The sequence below is a fragment of the Lepisma saccharinum genome, chromosome 3, assembly GCF_977018435.1.
Source record: "Lepisma saccharinum chromosome 3, izLepSacc3.1, whole genome shotgun sequence".
Classification (NCBI taxonomy): domain Eukaryota; kingdom Metazoa; phylum Arthropoda; class Insecta; order Zygentoma; family Lepismatidae; genus Lepisma; species Lepisma saccharinum.
In genome coordinates this window covers 133,523,239-133,544,087 of record NC_139231.1, presented here as the reverse complement: position 1 = coordinate 133,544,087, position 20,849 = coordinate 133,523,239, and the positions used below count along the sequence as shown (strand labels likewise).

The following is a 20,849-nucleotide window of genomic DNA, read 5'->3' as shown; positions in this document are numbered from 1 at the left end:
TGATACCACATATCACCTTAAATGAAAAATATTACAAACAAAACAAACTTACTTCTGCCTGTGAACAACTTCATCATCGTGATCACTGTCTATTTGTGATGGATTTGTACTTCCTGAATCCTGGCTCTCTGTTGTCATTTCAGATGACACTGATTTCTCTTCTCTGTAAACTGTGACATCTGCTGAAACATAAAATAAATATATCATTTTCAGATCACTTAGGTTTTTAACTTGGTACACTGCAATTCTATTTATACTGTCATACATACATTCAATATTACATACATACATAAATTTCTTTAGTAAGAAAAGGAAAGAATATCAGGTATATTCTCTGCTAGATAACACAAATATATTTTCACAGTCATTTAAAGTAATTTTGGAACTGTCTACTTTCAAGTGTCACTACGAAAAGCTATTTGTAGCTTTGCTTCTATGTTCATAGGGTGAACACTGGTCATTGAAACTTTCTGGTGTAATTTTCTCTATCCATATACACCAAATCACCTGCAGGATTTTTTCTCAGGGTGGGGGGGGGGCTAGTCACAGAAACTATTATATTATTACATTACTATTACTACTACTACTAGTGTTTTCTTAAATGACATACATTTGTAATTTCCATATTCTGTATCTTCTAATATATAAAAATGGATGTGTGTGTGTGTGTGTGTGTGTGTGTGTGTGTGCGCGTGTTTGTTTCGCCATAACTCTTGAACGCCTGGAGAGATTTCAACCAAACTTTGTATACATATCACTTGCAATATGGAAAGAAATACTGTGGGGGTAAGACACCCCTGGCACCCTTAGGAATGGGGGTGGGAAGGGGTGACATGTAAAAATAATCTAAAACCACCAATATTAGTATGGAATCCATAGTTTTCGGGGTCGCTTGACACTCCCAATGCCGTTCAATTCCAAGACACATCTGGCACCCGAGGGGGATGGGGGGAAGGGGGTGACATGTAAAATGACCAATATTAGTGTGGAATCCATAGTTTTCGGGGTCACTAAGATGAACAGTGACACTCCCAATGCCGTTCAACTCCAAGTTCATTTTACACTATAGTTAGAATTCATTATTTTCCTGTCTAATAGAAGATTGCGATAAATAAATACCCGGGCAACACCAGGCAATCAGCTAGTATCTATATACAATTTGCATAAACATTAATTCATGTAGGATAAAAAGTTGTTTTTTTAATTAACCCTACTTCAAATAATAATAATAATAATAATAGTTGCTGTAACTTACGGCCTGTTAAGTCACAGAAAACAATACTTTTTGTTGTAAAATATATCTACAATTTCACCATTCGAATTACATTAACTCTTTCCAGAAATCTCACGGGGGTGGGGGCAAGTGTCCCCTGGTCCCAACCTGCGGGTGCCCATAATACACATTGTTCCTACCATCAATTGGTTTCTCAGCTGAGGTCACTATGTGGTCTTTCCAACCGGAGCCAATGCACATACTTAGTGTGTAATGTATAATGTATGTACAGAGGAATTGAATTATAACTTTTGAAGTGTTGAAACAGCAGATAATAAAGAAAAATCCAATTCATCCGAGTTTTATCTGAAAGAAATTGTTTTGCTGTCTTGATATCAAAGGGGTCAATTCTTATTTGGGTATATTTCAATATGTGAATCCCACCAGTTTCCATCTCAAATATCTTCACTGCATTATTAGCAAACTATGTTTTTGTTCATTCAGGTTGAAGTTATAAGAACAGCAAATATTCTCAATTTTGTAGCATTCTGAATTAATAAAGTAAAGATTTGCTCATAATTGAATATATTTGTAACTATTCACATGTTGCATGCTCAAAATATGGGGCTCTTCCATACAAAAATGGTGCAGCAGATGTTCATAATCCCTTCTAGATTTCTTTGTTTGAATTATTGTTGTAAGTCCACTTTATGCACAGACAGGCTAATCAGGACTGGACATAGAGTTTAAAGTGGGTTTCAAACCACTGCGCAATGTGCCTCTACTGGTATCAAACCTGGGACCCCTTGATTATAAGGCAACAATGTTACCCCTACACTATAATCCCTTGTACAGCATTTACTTGAACCTTCATGTGGTTTGCTTTCATTGTTGTCTAGATATGTGTGTCTCAAAAGTAATAGCGCAAACTGACACAGGTGAAAGTACACAATAATAGAAGCAAAAAAGTCTCAGTAAACATGGGTCTGCAAACGAGCTATTTTTGAGATAATCGCGAATGTGTGATTAAAAGCCGCCACTGACTTCATTGTTTGTAAACATCCTCGTAGTTGATAAAATGGTAATAATGTGTGCGAATGTGTGGGTACAAGCCATACCACCTCTTGGAAATGTTCTGTTTGATTGCAACGCCACCTCTCGGAAATGTTCTGTTTGATTACAATGCCACCTCTTGGAAATGTTCTGTTTTGTAAACAAAGAGCAAACCTCGGACCGCGCAAGGAGTAAAGCACTTTGTGTTTACAAAATGCAATCAATGATGGCACACATTATTAGCAGTTTACCAACTAGGACGACGTTTACAAACAATGAAGTCTGTGGCAGGTTGTAATCACACATTCGCGATTATCTCAGACAACAACAAAAGCAAACCACATGAAACTATTTTGCCATAGTTGTGTGGCACTGCAAGCCTATTTTCTATCACATACAATATCACTACAGCAGGCCAAATGATCAGATTGGCCTTACTGTTACAATAAATATATATGAGCATGTCAGTCACCTCTCGAAGATTTCATCTACACCAACCTAAATGATTAAAAAGAAGTGACAGTTTCCAATGTAGAAAGCCAGAGAAACAGTGGTGCTGTGTGTTATCCAGTGACAAGCTGTGACCCTGATTCTCAAGTTTAGAAAAAGTATGTGTATGCTACAAATATTTCCTCAAAATATTTTTTTTATATTAATTGGATACATTACAGAAACAACAATATAGGAACACACAACACATTTAAAACAAAAAATAATAACCATAGTTAACATCCAAAATATTTTAATATTTTTTTCTGTACAATCAATCTTCCATATTAGACAACATCCATATTTTCCATAGAACAAGTATTGCATGCATTTTCATGAAGAGTATCAAATTAATATATCCCAAGAGAAACCATTAATCGTGAAAAGCAGATACTTGAATCACTTTGTTTTGTTTTTTTTGTTTTTTAATCAAGCTAATATATTATTGTAAGGAACATAGGAACAACCCAAGCACTGAAAAGAAATATGAAATTAGACGAAATGGAACAACTACGAATAACCCAAAATTGCAGCATATTTTAAAAATGGATGAACAGTTCTTAATTGGTGCTATATTGGAATACATTACAACTACTCCCACCAATTAAGAATATAAGTAATTATGAACAAATTCTTATTTGCAAGATCGAGAAAACACAGTTTCGTATTCATACCTGTACAGAACACACGTTCCACCTACATAAACATTTACAATAATGGTTTCCAAGAACAAGACACACAATAGTTGGGGACGAACAGAAACACAATATTCAAATGATATGAAAGGAGGAAAACAGACTTACCAGAAGAGAATGCAGAATAGTGAGAATATACGGGAATGCAACACCCACTACTGGGTGGAGAGGTCCCTGCATAAGCAAGTAAAATAGAAAAGAAAACAATGATAAACATGAAAGGAAACTTTCAGAATAGTGAATTCGTCTTTGAAACATGAAAATATTCCAGGGAATAACAAGAAGGGGACGAGTGATAATTTTATAAGATCATCATGTAGAATTTGTAGTTAGCTTTAAATGTTTCATTGACATATTTCTGAATAAATGAGTGTAATGTTGTATGAAAAAAGAAGTTTTGAAAAACTACTCTTTCCTTCACAAAATTGTGAGCAAGCAAAGGAAAGATAAAATTATGAAGAAGGAAGATTAGTTTATATTATGGAAAATGTTAAGATGCAGTAAGATTATTACACACACACAATGCACTTACATATCTGTGCAACTGTTTATTATCCTTCAGTTCATCTTTGTGACGACTGTCATCACTATCCACATGGGAACTTGTAGTTCGAGTTTTGATGTGGATGGAGACTAAGCCCTGCGTCAGGTCAACCTTGCAGCAGGTTTTAGCATATGTAGATCCAAACGTGCGCGCAAGAATATAGTTCCACTGAGACGGGTTCTATTCCGACACAACTGCATACTTGCAAGAAAACAGTTATTTAATTTGTAATATACAGACAAAATAATACATTGATTAGCAGGTATGGACTTAATTGGTTGCAATCACTGTGCAGACGAACTTAGAACCGCAGATTCGCCAACTCGAATCTGTAATGCGTTGAAGAGACATTGAAACTTTAGAGCGAGTCGAGCGAGACTGAATGCGTTGCAGAGCGCGTGAAATCGCTGATACCAGTGTTGCACCTCCCACTATTTTAACCCTATGTTTATTGTAGAGCGGCGAGAATGGCTGAATCTCCTGTTCAGCGCGCGGTTTTACCCGAATGTTATTTTGGGCTTCATCCGAAAGGAAATGTTCTTCAAAGTCAAGCAAGTTGTTTTAAATGCATAATCCTCCTTGCGGCAACAAGATCAAAGTAAAACAGGGCGTGAGGTGATTTGCCGTCAATGTGCACACGAATTGTATCACGGGTGTTGAATGATTTGCGGTTTGAGTTTAGCAAGAGGAAACGATTGTTTGTTGTTTGACGACAAAAGAATCTCCGCGGTATTAAAATATATCGCAGTGAGAAGAAACATGTTTATTATTTGGACGAGACGTCCTTCAACTCGGTGAGTGGGGGAAGGGGGAATAAACCATGGAAGGATACCACCATGCAAAACCACCGCCAGGGCTGAAGAAACCGACGATGAGGGGAAGGGGGAGGCTTATTGTTTCACCCACTGGCGGCAATGAAAGCTTTGTTGAAGGCGCATATTTACTGTTCCGCGCAAAGAAAGGGAAGGGTGATTATCAGCAACAAATAGACAGACCAAGATTTGAATCCTGGTTTAGTGAAGTGATTCATAAATTGAAACCAGAGTAATAGCGACAGACAATGCACCTGATTGTATATATCACCAATAACAAATCATGCTTTTTTGGTGGTACAACTTGAAGTGCGTGTGTCTTACAGTAACGGATGTATTGCGAACGAAGCAACCAAGTTTTTCATAAATCTATTTCTTTCTAAACCAAAAACAATAATTTGTCATTAAATTCAAGAGGGGCCTATCGTTGTTTACTTTTATCTTTGTTTATTTTTATTTTTGCGTGCTCGAAATATACACACATGCTCTCATGTTTAGAAGTTGTTTCGCTCTTATATTAATGACACATTTATTAAATAATATATGCGCAGAAAGTACTTTTAAAATGTTATGTTTCAGGAGACAAAGAGAAGCAAAAATACAATCCACTTGACATGCATGCGGGTTTTGATGTGTTGTGCGGTTGGCAATACTGTAGATTTTCTCAGTGTCTCCGATGTAAGCAGCTCGGCGGTTGAGGAAAGACTGGCACGGAAGATTCTGAGCTCAGTTCTCGCGCGGATTGATACATAAAACCTGCTGCAAGGTTAACCTGACGCTTGGCTTAGTCACCAAAATTAACTGAATATAATAAATTATTGTGTAGATACCTAAGTACATTGCATGCATGTATAATATAGGAAGATTAGGTTACATATGTCTGTCAATGTACATTGGTCACTTTTGTTTTCCCCCCAAATTTTCCCTCACACTGACCATGCCGAAAAAAATAACTTTATTTGGCATAGGGCTTGCATTAAAAGTAGTTTGAAATATAAAGTCAAGAAGGACACGGATACGTAACTGTATTTTAAAAGCTATTCTACAAGAATATTTTCAATTGATACTGATGTTGAACTTGGCAGGCTGTAATACGTAGTTTTACCTTCAATTGATCATTCTCTTATTAGTGGAATTCCAGTTCCACAGAATCATGGCAAAGTGTGTAAATGGATCGAAAGAATGGTAGGTGGTGTGCATAACTATTTCAAAATGTATTAATCCTTTACATAATTAATTGACTCTTACAGCCAGATAGGAATTCATTAAATAGTGCATCAAAACACTGGAAGAGGGGGAAGGGGGACGAATAAAAAAAAAATGAAAATCTGAATTTTACATGCATAGAAGTTAATGGGGTCAAATAACATTTACTGAATTGATTTCTGCATTGGTATTATTTTTTATGATAACTGAGAAGAACATGCATTAATTTTATTGAAATAAAATTTAGTGCACTAGAGATAGCTAATATCGAGGTCATATAATGAGCAATGAAGCATCCTCTTACATATGGGGAAACACTGCTGTGTATCACCAGATCAGATTTTATTGCTGAACGAACATTGCCAAATGAGCATTAACTGTAAGGGAGTTACTTACGAAACTGGCTATTTTTTTCACTGTAGGACTTGACTGACTTGTAAATGTGGAATGCGTAAAAACACTTGAAGCATTTATTCTAGTAATTATTTCAAGTTAATGTTGATCAGATATTACTGTAAAAAAATTTAACACATTATTATATTCTAACAAACATTATTCGGATGAAAAGTTCTCATCTCTTTGCATTTTCACTATGAACGCTCATGCGTTTGAAAAGAAACCATTGCTATTTTAACATACACAAATCTACTGAAGGCAACTGCTCTATAAACTGGCACAACAGTTGATAGCAAGTTAATGTCTGCTTGTAATCAGGCATACTTTCACTTTCAGAAGGGTTAACTAAATTTTAGTGAAGAACAACAATAAATATATAAAGTGATGTGCATACCACCACTCCCTGAATCCTCTGTTTCTTGTGTCTGGGTGCTTGCTTTTCGTTCTACTGGTGTGTGTCCCTCACGATAGCTACGGTTGTAAATTACCACAGGAACATTATCATAGAAGCTATGTCGTTCCTCCTCTTCTGGGCTAATTTGAGTTTGTGATGAGTTTGCAGCTCTTGAGTTTCCGACTGGAAATTGGAAGTACAAACTGTAAGCATCTGCTCATTAATATGATAGCATTTGTACATTTTTTTCTATTGATCATGAATTTTACATGTTAGTAGATGTACATACAGTCACTGGCAATAAAAATGAGACAACTAGATCTTGTAATACTGGCTGCCCTGCAAGGTGTTGTGTGTGTTGCCAAAATCTAGAGATTAGTAGATTTTAACAGCAAATTTACAATGAAAAGTTCTGCCACAACCGTAGAGCTAGATAACACACACAATGCATTGCAGGGAAGTAAGTATTTCAGGATCTAGGTGTTCCATTTTTATTGCGGGTGACTGTACATTCTTGAAAACTTACTGAATGACAGCAAAGAGTTTTTGACATGTTCTTTATTTATTATTGCTTGCCTCCTATTTGGATTATTACCACACTGTATATGTATCTTGTACAAATCACATTGAGTGCATCCTTACATTTATACAGTTATTGCACGTGATACAGGGTGATCCACATAGAATGCCTACTCATTTTTGTTTTAACTTATCACAGTCTTATCGGACTGCACTGAGTGACATTTACTCCCTTTTCTTCAAGCCATATTCATATGTGGGAATGTGCTGTAATACTATATGGCAGAGCACACAAATACATGTTAATCGAAATCAATTTTACACCTTAAAACAAAAGTTTTGCATTTTCAGATGTTTCTAGCAGGGAGTGGTGGCCAGTTCAATATGTACAGACAATCATTACTGTTTGTGTCACCTTAATTTCCTTTATTCAATGCATGTGCTAAAGATTTTGACACTCAATTTGGACATTCTATATAAATCACCTTGTATATGCTTCAGAAGGCACACACAATGTAAAAACAAAAAAATAACGTTATATAAAACTACAGGAAGGTTCCTGTATGCGTGCGTGCATGCATGCACTCGCACTCACTCACTCACTCTCTCACTCACACAGAGTACAATATGAATATGTTCCTTCATTATTATATTTTACAGTTACAGGGAAAAACATCACAGGATTATTACTATATTGGAAAATATAACATGCGTATGAATGGTGTTGTCACACGTGGAAAACAAGAAAAAAGCAGTAAGGGGTATAATGCAAAAGTTTGAAGGGTAGAAAAACTTTGAACCTCAACTTTTTATCACGCTGAGAGCAAACTCAATGCTATGCACATGGGATAAAATTCACTGTTCATTGGATTCATTGATAGCACAAGCAGAGAAATCTAATAAAAATATTCAATTACAACAGGTATCATTTTGAAAGAAAAGAGAAGTATGCTATGCTCTACTGGCTTTCACACTACACTAGAATTGGTGTGAAAGCTTCCTAAGGGAGTTTAGTGATGTAAGTGCTATCAAAAATCCTACTTTTCTCTTACAAAACTCCATTCATAGAACCTAATTCAGAGAAACATTTTGTCATGTGAGAACCAGAGGGACATGACTCAAATTTACAGGAGAGGAAATAATACATTCTTAGGAACATGTCTGACTCTTAAAAGAGGCAGCAAATTGGAGATGCATGACTCCACCTTACTGTTAAGGATTGGAACTGGAGATATATCGATCTCACTCCAAATAGAGCTCTTCAGAAGAGTTTAATCAAAACTGAAAACATCATTCTTGGAGTTATGTTCCTCTGGTTCTCGTACGATGTTTTAATGTCAAGAAATGTGTAAAATATTAACTCATTCTTCAAAATATTAATTTTTCCATGTATTATGTTGCATGATGTAAGTTCTTCATAGTAGGATTTTAAAATTACAAGTTTGTTTTCTTACCTTGTTTGAGTTGAAGCTTCTCTCTCGTAAGCTGACTTTCTTTGCCAAGATTAAGACTCCCGGTTCTTGAAGATTCATTCGAACCTTTACTGGATCCTGCCTTTTTCTGCTCCTGGCTTGCTTCCGTTTTACTCTCCTTGGGAGAACTTGGACCCACAAACTCCACCACTTTGGTATGGTTGCTGTTCGCATCTTTGAAATATTGATGCCTCCAACTGGATGGCTGACATTCGGAATCTGAGTAAGCACCAACGTCGTCGGGTTTTCGCTGGAAAAGCTTTCGTGTTTTGTGTCTGTATCCAAAATGAGGAGTACTGTTTTGGCTATCCGAAGCTGAGTAGTAGCTTGAGCTGTCGTCAAAAGGAGGGGGAGATATTTTCTGGGTTGGTTCCGGAGATGGATTCCCGCTACCAGGTGGCGTTATGTCGACACAGTTCAGATCTTTCATTCGTTGTTGCATTGTTGCTACATCTAACACTTGAGGTCCACTGATAATAATCCCCTCCCGATGTTGCTTTTTTCTTCTTTTTGATTTGAGGCTTTCCATGCGCTTTAGCAATGCTTTGGCACCGTCTTTTAATCTTTCACTTCCTGTCCTACGAAAACTCGACACTACATCAGGATCAAGTGCTGAATCATCCGATAAGCCACCAGCTGGAAGACTGCTATATGCCTCTATCTTAGGCACTCCTAGACACATGGGATCCTCTGATATGTCGTTGTTTTCATTGCCTATAAAATGTATTTTTAGACTTTTAGTCACAGATCATTATATTGTTCATATAGAAAAGAAACATCCGAGTTAAAATATTGCTATCAAGCATTGGGCTGTGTGTTTATTCAAAGAAATATAAAACAAATTACTCCATTCAGATTACAGTCTCAATATCTACCAAGAGTAATGTACAAAATACAATTAGAATGAAGGGAAGAATTACAAGCAAAATAAGAAAAATCAGGATTTTCATACTAATGGTTGAATAACTGAAATAAGGATAAAATTTGGTACATATATCTAAATATTCCAATGAAACAAATAGTTAACATAAGAACAAGGCCAAGTCATAGATGAACAAACTCATTTACATATGTTACACATAACTAAATCTTCAGAATTCACAGGTAAAGTACCACAAGATGACACAAATATATATTTTATCAAGGTCCAAAATATGATTAAGAAAGATAAAGCTTAATGAACTCCACTTCCAACCTCAATTTCAAACTTACTGGCAGATCCCAAAGTTAATTTATATTTATAATTTAATTATTCATACAATGAGAACTGAGTACACACACACTACATGAATAAAAAGTAATAATGTCAAAAGAATTCAAATAATCAACTGAAGACATCAAGAAGAATGAAGAAGAATTCCTCTGAAACTTACAGTCACTATACTTTATCCGACAAGCAAATTGATTAATTGTTATATCTGTTGGAAACTTCTCATTTCATGTTATGGGCTGATTAGGGGAAAGGGCAGAAAAGGTGTTAGCTCTATCTCTTTGACATCTTGGTTATTTTGTTTCTAACATACTGAAAACAAGTTACTCATTTCTCTATAAATTTGTTACAGAAAATATTCTTAATTATCAATTAATCAGTTAACCTGAATTCATTAATTGTTGTCGTGTGTTTTGATCTGTTGCAGACTAGGACTCGCAACTTGATTGTAAGTGTTAATTGAAAGCTAATACTCATGGGGCACACACACACTCAAAGTTTGTGTATCATACCTTAACCTTCAAAATGCATAGTTTCACTATATGCTAGTTCCATAAACAATTTAAACTGTCACTGAATGGAAGTAGCTCCAAACACAGCAAATACATACCAGGAGGTGAATGTTTACATTCTGCATGATGGATTGTGACATCACAGAGTGGAGAAACGCGAGACCATCGCCTGGAGTGATGCTGGAAGGTCCAGTTTTCGCTAAGTGCACATTGATCATCCTCGTCTGAATCATCAACCTACAAAAAATAACCTAAAATTAGATGAAGGCACATAAAACTAATGTAACTTTATTTACAGCATTGTATTTACGAAATTAGAACTGTCTGTTACTAACTGTAACATCAATATCTCAAGAGTATGTTATTTGTGCACAAAACTAAAAATTAAAACTGATTCTTTTAGTAGAATTGTAGCATAATATAATTTGCATCATTAAAATTACATAGTCTACACAAATTCACATGCTATAATAGGGCTACTATGGATGTTACCAAAGAACTTTTACATTTCTTAGAATTAGAGTCCCCGTGCAGCTGAGTAGTTTGCAAGTGAACCATTGAATTTGCCTATAATGGTGCATTCTGAGCATGCTCAATGTGCTCATTCATCATCACCAGGTAAACTTTGTTAGTACTTGGCTGTCCATTTGAGTGTTTTTAGGTGAACTTTCTTAGATGTTCTCTTCATTTCTGTATCTTTGGTTTGTATTATCTTCTTAAAAGGCGAACTTGAGAAAAGGTCCAATGCCTAAAATCATCACCTCATCTGACTCAGGCATTTTCCTCTTTGGGAGTGGGATGATTTTGGCAGGGAAGACTGATCTTGCTGCTCGTGTTGATGAATCACACAATCAGACTCTGAAAAATCTTGAACAGATGCAATTCGCACAGTTCTTTGTGCTAACCTTTTCCTCCCCACACGGGTTTTTAGTTAACAGCTTTTGCTATGCTGTTATGCTGCCATTTAATAGAAAGTAATTTGAAACATCTAATGTACCATGACACACATCACAAATGAAATACTCAAAACATGTGGTCAATGATTAACAGTCCATTTCTTGTTACGAAACATGTAATTTAATTTCAATCACAGTAATTTGCATTATATATGGTAAGAAACTGGTAATTAAAAGTGAGATGGGTAGATACAGGGTCATCGTAGGAATGCCAGAATTTCAGTCTGAAGAAGTGTCTTTCGAAGAGGCAGCAATATTTTGTGGAGGATGCCTTGATAAGGAAAAATCCTGCAGACGATCATGTCATACCTAAGCAAAATGTTGTGCAGAATAATAAATTTGGCATAAACCGCAATGAGAAAATGTAACCACGTTTCTCTAATTCTGTTGGTCTTTGGATGACAAGGTTGTTAATTTAGAGATATTGCCAAATCAATCCAGTTACTACAAATGCCAAGGGTACTACCCCGCTGAAAGCACCAGTAACTTACCAACTTCTTTGGAATGCTGTCCACCTTCATTTTGGCACACCTGTTTAGTGCATTGAGCCTTCGGAATAGGGACTGAAGAGAGTCCTGATCCAAGAAGGGGTGATCCTTCTGCACAGCACTTACGTCGATGGGGAACTGCAGATCTGGAATTTGATATAATAAAACCATACGTTAGCATAACCAAGGCACAGAACAGACAAAACTATTATCACATTCATTGTACATTTCAGTTGTGTTCTTGTCGACTTTCAGCTACCTGGACCCCTCAGCTTAAGTGGATTGCATGCCTCATATCTACATACATACCTAAATGTACAAAGTTAACTTTACCAAAAGTACTACAATTCATTTTTACAAGAAAGATATGCATAAATGCTAGATTCAAATCAACGGGGAAGTGAACGGCAGGGGATAATTTCTGGGGTTAGTCACTTTTAATATACCCCGAAGTACACAATACAAAACAATGTATATTTGGGCTAAAGGAAACGTTTAGTTATCTAGTTTTTGTTTGCCGAGGACAATATGGGGACGCCAGTCCACTGCCCCCACTTGCGACGTCTCTGCTAAAGGAACTAAAATTAAGATAACATTAATGACATATCATGGTCTTTCCTAATTCATATACTGTAGAAAAGTACAAAATTATTCCAGCAATTTCCAAACTGTGCAAAATAAATGTTAATAGCCACTAGCGTGGATTTCTTCTCGTATGGGAATTGAATTGTAAATGTGAATATTACACAGCTGCGTTCTGGGTGGAATGCACTATAAAATATTTCGTAACCACCATTTTTAACTTTAGTTTTAAATGCTGTTCAAAGAAGTAGTGGTAATCGGGGTCATTTTAAAGGGGGGTTGCATTTTGGCTTTTCCCGAGTTCCACTTGAAAATTTAATTTTCTCAAAATTTCTGGAGGGGTTATAGCCCTATCAGTTCCACCTTGCGTACGCCAATGTTTGTAGCACTAGGAAATAATTGTAGAAAGCCATGGGAAGAGGTAGGTTTGATAAGTCTACTGAAGTAAAAGTGGTAGAATAATAAACAGACTGATAAAAGTCAGACGTCATAACCAAACACTGCGTCTTGTATGATTCAACTACTCTTCGCGTTACAGATCTTACTTTTGTTTTCAACTGAAACCTTCGTTCATCTATCAAAACATTCCTTGCTCAATGTAACTATGGCATTCCATACGTGTGCCGATGCTGGCCAAACAAAAGCAACAACATAACTTGGACTGTCTGACTATAAACAAGAGCTTCGAGGGAGATATGAAAGTGGGTGAACCAGTGACAGGGGGAGGAGCTGACGAAGACGAATGGTTGTAAAAGAAGAATTACGTCTATTGCGTGCATGCCAGTAGTCAACGTACAAGACGGCTAAGTACTCAAGTCAAGATGCATGAATTACGGGCTGTTCGTGAAACTTTTCGAGAACTAGAGATGAAGACCTCTTTTCCTCACGCGGTAGTCTTTTAGTGGGTTTGGTTGTAGGCTATAATTTATTCCTACAAAACAAAATGAAAGGTTCCGTTCGTCAGAAGGACAAGGACACATGGAATTTGGGCCAAAAGTTCTTAGTACAAGTAAACAAAGTAAATGCAAAGCAAACAATCAGTTTCAATTAAATAAACTAAATTAATAACGCACACATGCAGATGGTGTGATGGTGGATACATGAAAACTTTCATCACTATAAGAGATTAATATTATATATTTGGGATCCTATCACAGCATATGCCCCCTAGTAGAAACTGTGGACAATTTTAACACCACCGAGTACTAGCCTATATCCACCCCAGGAATAAAATTATGTTAGTAAGTTATTTATTATAACACATGCAAACCAATGTAATAAATAATTGCGTTGGCCTAACTTCTAGGGATGTGTAACAGTGTTGCAAATACGTTCTATCATTAAAAGAGACTAATTTTGTTAACTTTGCCTGTTAACATCTTGATGTTAAGCACATGTGGAAACTGGCTACACCACTGACTTTCTGGGGCTTCTCTAGTCCAATCTGGCGGATCACGTCTTTCTATGTATTTAAAAAGATAGCTTGAATCAAACATGGCTGTGGCAAAACCACGATATCTTCATGTTTTAGATTACCACGTTCGTTTGGGAACTACAGGGGTGTCCTAATGACTTTTGGCCCTGCAAGTACATACCACGTGATTTAAAACCGCGCACTCAGCAACTACACTTCCGTAAGCAAGACGAAAAGAAATAACGGAGACTCCATGCACGAGAAATCAATGCACAGACATAGCTTATTGTTCTCGAAGCACAAGGCCACGAACAGTTTTATTTGTGGAATGAAGTGGCCTAAAGAAGCGACAAGTACTCTCCTAAACGTTAATATTGTCAAACACCTCTGTTAGCCTAGGTACAAGACACGTAATGTCAATGTTTACCAAACGGTGCAACAGCAAAACAAGCATGTCCTTTTCTCAACTCGTACGCCTAGTCGAGAACGAAGGACAATCACTTCCGTACCTTTTAAAATCATATGGCGATGTTGATGGACGAAAGTTCTAATTGTAAACTTACAAATGTATAATAATGGAAGATTTTTAAAAAGTAAATTGTTATGTACAAGCAAGTAAAGGTTGTAATTCTGTGAAATCGCCAAAATAAACAATTCGAATAATTAAGGCCACGAATAACATGAGAACTTTAACTTTTCAGTAATCCAAGGATAATAATACTAATTAATATTACTATTATTTTTAAGCAACAACATTTCTTTCCAAGCATTTTAATGGGGATATTGTACAGGATGGTCCACAAATATGGAAACATCCACTTAAAACAAATACAGATGGTGAAACACGGAAACAAAACATACCGATACAACCCTAAAGCTGTTTAAAACCACATGCTCACTTCCCATTAACAAAAAGACAAAAAAACTGAAGATGAATCCAATATGGCCGCCATGTTGGTCACATACCCTATCTGGTTTCTCTCCTTTCCTGTATCATGTATTGTTTATTGGTATGTTTTTTTCATGCTTCACCATCCATATTTGCTTTAAATGGGTGATTTCATACTTATGGATACTGAATATTGTAAAAGTACAGTACAAAATAACAATGTAATAGACTTATCTTCAGAGGAAAGGATATTTTCTTTCTCTGGTTGAAAACGAACTTTGAAATGCAAAGCTGGGGAAAGAAAATCAAAGATAAATGCCATTCCCCGTTTCTCAGAGTAGTGCTCCCATTCGAATATAGACTTTTCCTTGAGTACTTTCCATGTGGAAGGACCAAACAAACGTTCACTTCTCAATTTCGGTGCAAATTACCCATAACTGCGTCGGTAAAGCTATTTCCTCACTTTCCAACGGTTTTAAAAGTAGGCATCAATTCTCGAGCCTGAATTTGTCCGTGCACGTAACAAGGCTCGCTGCAACGACGATGTGTTCGGTCTATATTTGGATCACTCCAGGGGGTGCCTTTTACACAACCTAGCGTTCCAGCACTGGAGAAAGAATAGAACAGCTTTATGCTCTCGGTCTCGCCCTCTGGTGTTCAAAGCCAAACGCCATCCCCATCCCCATCTTGCTTCCAGACGCGCGGTCTCGCTCAGTGGAGCCAGATCTATAAAGCACCGTTCTTCCCTGTGATATCACAGAGAGGGAAGCTGACGAGGTTTGTTTAGTTCACTTTAAGCACAGATATGATAATCAGGGCTGAACCTACAGTTTAAAATGGGATCCGATCCACAAGATATCGAATCCAGCCAGGGTTCCTTGACTACAAGGTGACGACGTTACCACTGCCGTAGCAGAGTGGTTAGCACACCAGGCTGAGATGGCAGGTGTTTCGTATGGCCTGTTGAAAATCGAGACACGAACCGATTTCTGTATAATAGAGACGGGTCTTAGAGTTCTTTGAAACTTTGTTCAACAATAATTATAATTATGACACTTGAAAGCCAAAATTGCCTCATTATGCGATTTATTGAGACATCCTACGCGGATATCTGCATGGTTATTCATGGATAAGTCATGTTTTGTTTAACGAGATTGCAAAGCCAATCATTAAGTGAACTGTGAAATTGTGAGCATTGTTGCATATCTTCAGGATAACATGGTTATTTTCGAGGGTTCGTATTTTCAATAACTTCTGCGCGCTGTGTTTGCGTGAGACGCAGATTATGCTATATATTTCGATACACTAGACGAGACGAGACTGAGACTTGCCCTTGTAGATCGAGAACGGTACAGCCGAACAGACTTCGATACGAGTTAACTCCATTCGATTTCTAGTGTAAGTAGTAGTATGTTTTCTGTGAAAGTCATCACTAGCTCTATACTTTGTTTATATTCCATTTCCTTTAAAAACGTGGGTAAGATATAGCACTGATTTCTATTTTTTTTTTTAATGAAATATCCCAAATATCTTCTGGATCGTATCCGGTGTGATGAAGATGATTCCTGGTACAGCCTAATTTCTTCGTTATGATAAATGAAATAACAGAAAGCGTATTAAAGATACCATCCAAGAATTCAGCTGGAACAATTGAAAACAACATAGGCTATCACTGACCATACTATTAGAATGAAAAATAAACCTACTGCATACACATTTCCCCGAAATTGTTCAATCTTTTAGATATCTCCTACACCATTAAAGGAAAAAAACAACACAAAAGCAGGGATGAAGAGGTATAAAAGGGGGATGGGAAAAAGATGCTGGAATAGATACGAAAGGAAGCAGATGCTATTCAGGAAGGCCCCGCCCCCTTCACAAGGGGGTGTTAATGAATCTCAATCAGGCGTTCGCTCACTGTGAGGTCTCCAGGGGGAAAAAAGGCTCAACCATATAAATCTTGAGGAAGATGGTGTACACACACAGCATTAAACCTTCGGAACGATTGGGGGGGGGGAGCAAGATGATGTTACGGCAAGCATAAAACATTCACATGCCTAAGACGACGATTGTACATCTTTTTAGAGCAACATTTCTAATCACAGCACATAACACTAGATTTGAGTGTGCTATTCTTAATTAAATTGTTGGAATGTCTTTTATCAAGGATTAAATGACCAGGCTGTGACGAAGAACAGTGGTTGAAGCGTTAATCACATCTTGCAATGTCACTTTGTCAATGCTGCACCGACCAAAGCCAGAACATTACCTTTCTTTTGGAAAACCGGTATGACATTCCACATTCTGAACAATTACACCTATTTGGAGTTTCTTCTAGAAACTAGTAGGTTGGCCATGGGTTCCGGGTTCGAATTCCGGCCTGGGCATTGGGGTTTGTGAATGTCCATTCATCGATTTCATCATGTCATCACTCATCCCCATCTTCGCAACAAGTCAAAAGTGGCAGAAAAGTCAAGCAAAATAAAGCAGATCAAAACTACAAGGTTGTGTCCTTCTAGGATGGGTTTCGCTATTTGATTGATTGATTTGTTTTATTCTAGTTCGCTTTTCTGCAACTTTTGGTTAATCTCGAAGATGACTATGAGTGATATGAGGACATTGAGAACGGACACCACAAAGAAGACCCGTGCCCAGGCCACGATTCGAACCCGGGGCACCTGTCGTCGAAGCACGCTGTGAAAACCACTCCGTCACGAAAGTCGGCGGCCATCTTTGTTATTTTTGTATAGTTACGCATATTAATTAACCAATAAAATGAATATTATAATTATGCGTATTATAACGAACGAATTTTTCAGAAGAGAAGGAAAATTTTTGTCTTGTGGGAAGAAAATTTTACTAATACCAATACTATCACTGTGTGCATGAGTTAGATATTATAGTATAATACGTCATATAAAGAAAATAGGTTAACGAAATGTAAAATAGCTAGTCCTGACAGGCAGAGACGAAACGTTGGAAGAAAAGCAGTAAAATGATTGAAGATCTAATAGACAGACATGATAAAAACTAAGAATTGTGAACGTTGCAAATTATTCGGCAGTGTCTGAAAAGAGCCTCTGACTTTGATTTTGAAGACAATCTATCTGACGTGACCTGGCGAATACCAATAAGCAATGGGACGTTTCACGGCGAAACTCCTTAGGATTGCAATTCGTGAATATTCCTATAAAGAGAAAACTGAAGCAGAATAGCGGGCACAGGAACACTGAGAAATCAAGGAAAGGCAGAAAGAAGAAAAATATCAAGAGACGCAGGTAAGACAGTTGCCATGGAAACACGGATAATACAGAAGCTCGATTTCATGATTAAAAGTCTTATTCCAATTTCGTCGTTTCATCCGACTGTCCTATCGCCAAGGGTATAAGCTTTTTCTTTACCAGATTAAACAAGTTGAAAGACTTCTGCTAGAGAATTCAAATAGAATTTGAAAGATTATGGCGATTGTCATCCACGTCCATGTTCGAAAATTTCATTTTTCTCTGATGGACCAAAGGTATTTTTGCATTTTGCTGGTTTTGAGGTCCAGCTGAAGGAAGACAATATCAAAAAACACTTTATGAACGCATAGCATTATTCATGCCACAAGTTTGGGATTTTACTCCAAGCTAAAATGACTTGTAAAAAAATGCATTATATGATTAAAATGAGTCTCCATTGATTTATTACGTTCATTCAAACTATATCAACACAATGCATATGTTTCATTGCTAATGAGAGGGCATCCGGCCCTCCCAAATGGTATAATCTTGTAATCAATAGTTTCCATGTTCGATCGCTGGTGAAGATGGTTCCGATTCTGATTAAACTGTAGGTCCAGTCTCTACTATGCGATTTAAGCATAAATTGGACAACTTCTGACAAATTTATTTGAGAGGATATCACTCAAGCTCGATCCCAACGGAAAAATCCCATTTTTTTTATGTTTACCTAGTATTGTGAAGGCAATTATTGGAAAATAAAAAGGAGTGAGTTCCGGTTAAGACTGCCAGCTACCATCACTCAATGAAAAGCCATGGTTTTAGAAACCTACATTTTAAGAAATGACATCCTTACCGAGTTAGCGACAAGAAAACACTTGCGAAAACAGGGTGGAATTATGATGCCAGACCAGAAATTTTTTTTTTTGAAATTTTATTTAGGAGTTCGAGGAAAACTAATTTTTCCCAAGTTGGAGCCGTGCTTAATCTATAACCGCGATATGCTCTGTGGGTGTTATCAGAACTGATAGTTAGCCGGCCCTCGTGGCAAAGTGGTTAGCATATCGCGCTACGACGCCAGGGGTCTCGGGTTCGAATCCCGACCTGGGCATGGATGTTTGTGAGTGTCCATTCATCAATTTCATCATATCACTCATCCCAATCTTCGCAAAGTAGCCGAAAGTGGAGCAAAAAACGAAGTAAAATAAATAAATAAATCAGAACTGATAGTTGAATGGTTATACAATCTTTTACGAACAAAACCTGACAGGGTTGACACAAAAAAATACAAAAATTATTGTAAACCTTATAACGGTACATTAATACAAATCAATGATTAGAACAGAAGACAAAAAGCGAAAAAGTGTTACTCCTCTAGACAAACAAAATTGTGCCTTCTATCGTACAACATCGTATACATCAGTTGAGTGGGGTGCACAAATATTGCTAAGCAAACTGCCCATCACAGTGTTTATTCTCTTTGTTGAGAGGTTCTAGAATTAAAACAAACCGCCCATCAAGCTGCTGAACACCTCTGCACCAGAACACCTAAAAATCCATTTCTCAGATGTAAGTAGGATGCGAGAGAAAAATCAAAGAAATTAGCCATGAACAATTGTCCTGGTGATGGACAATTTGCTTGATAATACTTACGCTTCCCACTCCACAACGAGTTGCACGTCCTAAGACCCTAAAACAATTACATTGCAACAAAAAGCGTGAATTACTTCACAATTTCAAAACTAAAAAGGAACAAGAGGAGAACCATAAACAGGAAACAGGAAAGCCGAGAAATGTCAAACGAGCTGTTAAAATTAAGGTGAACACGGAAGATGTTTCACAGCTTTTTTTTATTGGTCACCATTCCCGCGACGGGCCACAGGGAACCAAGATGCCTCGAAGAACGCAGTATTAACAAGTTAAGACATGTTATTTGCACAACGAACGGTCTAAACGCTTTTAAGATGCACATTCTTTCGCCCTGACCTAACACGCAATTTTCCTTCCCCGCGGTTTGTCAACATACAGAGTTACGGGCGAAAAAAATTTTCACAAATAGCAAACCATTTGGAATTTCTGTGCGCTGAGCGTGTGAATTTAAGGATGGGCTGAACAAGGCAATTTACAGTCGTTTCCCGAGACCTCCCACTGAGGTAAACAACACATGACGAAAAAAAAAGCTAAATAAATTACCATCCTCACTTTTCGTGGTTGACAAAAAAATTAAAGCGTTCCTGAACAATGGAATTTTTAACAATACCCTCCCTGCCTATACTGAAAAATCAGACGATTCGATAGTGATGCGTACAAACTGTATTAGTGCAGGTTGTTCATCCTTAACAAATTATCCATTTTCATTAAGTTTTCGACCAGTGGCGGCGATTGGGTTCCAAAACCGGGGACAAGGTGCCAAAACTGGGGGGGGGGGGGGGGGCAAAGACAGTATATTTCCTATTTCCCTTTGTAGATAGGGTTTAGCATAGTGCGGGGGCAAAAGTGGCGAAAAAGGGGGGACAACTGCCTCCTGCCCTAATCGCCGCCACTGTTTTCGACAATACAATGTGATAGTCATGAATTGAAATAAAAACTTCAATAAGCAGAGGACAGCATATGCTTCGAAACAACTTCATAGATTAAAGAAGTTCAATAAAACACTGAAATGAAATTAAACTTCTCACGTTAAGAGGTTCAATATTTCCCAGAGGAGCTATGCATTTCTGTGTTAGGCTAAGGGATTGACTTCATTGGTCCTTTTCGCCAACCACCACATGAACACACCCGCAT

At 37.3% G+C, this 20,849-nt stretch overlaps 1 protein-coding gene across 5 annotated transcripts in view; it reads right to left on the bottom strand.

Moving 5' to 3' along the window:
- The window catches only part of cv-c (RhoGTPase activating protein), a 698,249-nt gene that overhangs the window by 21,993 nt on the left and 655,407 nt on the right, over positions 1 to 20,849 (bottom strand). For 3 of the 5 annotated variants that reach the window (XM_083119445.1, XM_083119447.1, XM_083119446.1), the window contains exons 8-12: positions 11,963 to 12,105; positions 10,614 to 10,752; positions 8,776 to 9,507; positions 6,803 to 6,985; positions 53 to 182 (exon numbers count right to left, since the gene is read on the bottom strand). In XM_083119445.1, coding sequence (XP_082975571.1) covers positions 53 to 182; positions 6,803 to 6,985; positions 8,776 to 9,507; positions 10,614 to 10,752; positions 11,963 to 12,105 — 1,327 coding nt within the window. The remainder of the gene's footprint in view (positions 1 to 52; positions 183 to 6,802; positions 6,986 to 8,775; positions 9,508 to 10,613; positions 10,753 to 11,962; positions 12,106 to 20,849) is intronic. The other 2 variants (XM_083119448.1, XM_083119450.1) reach the window with 2 other exon arrangements.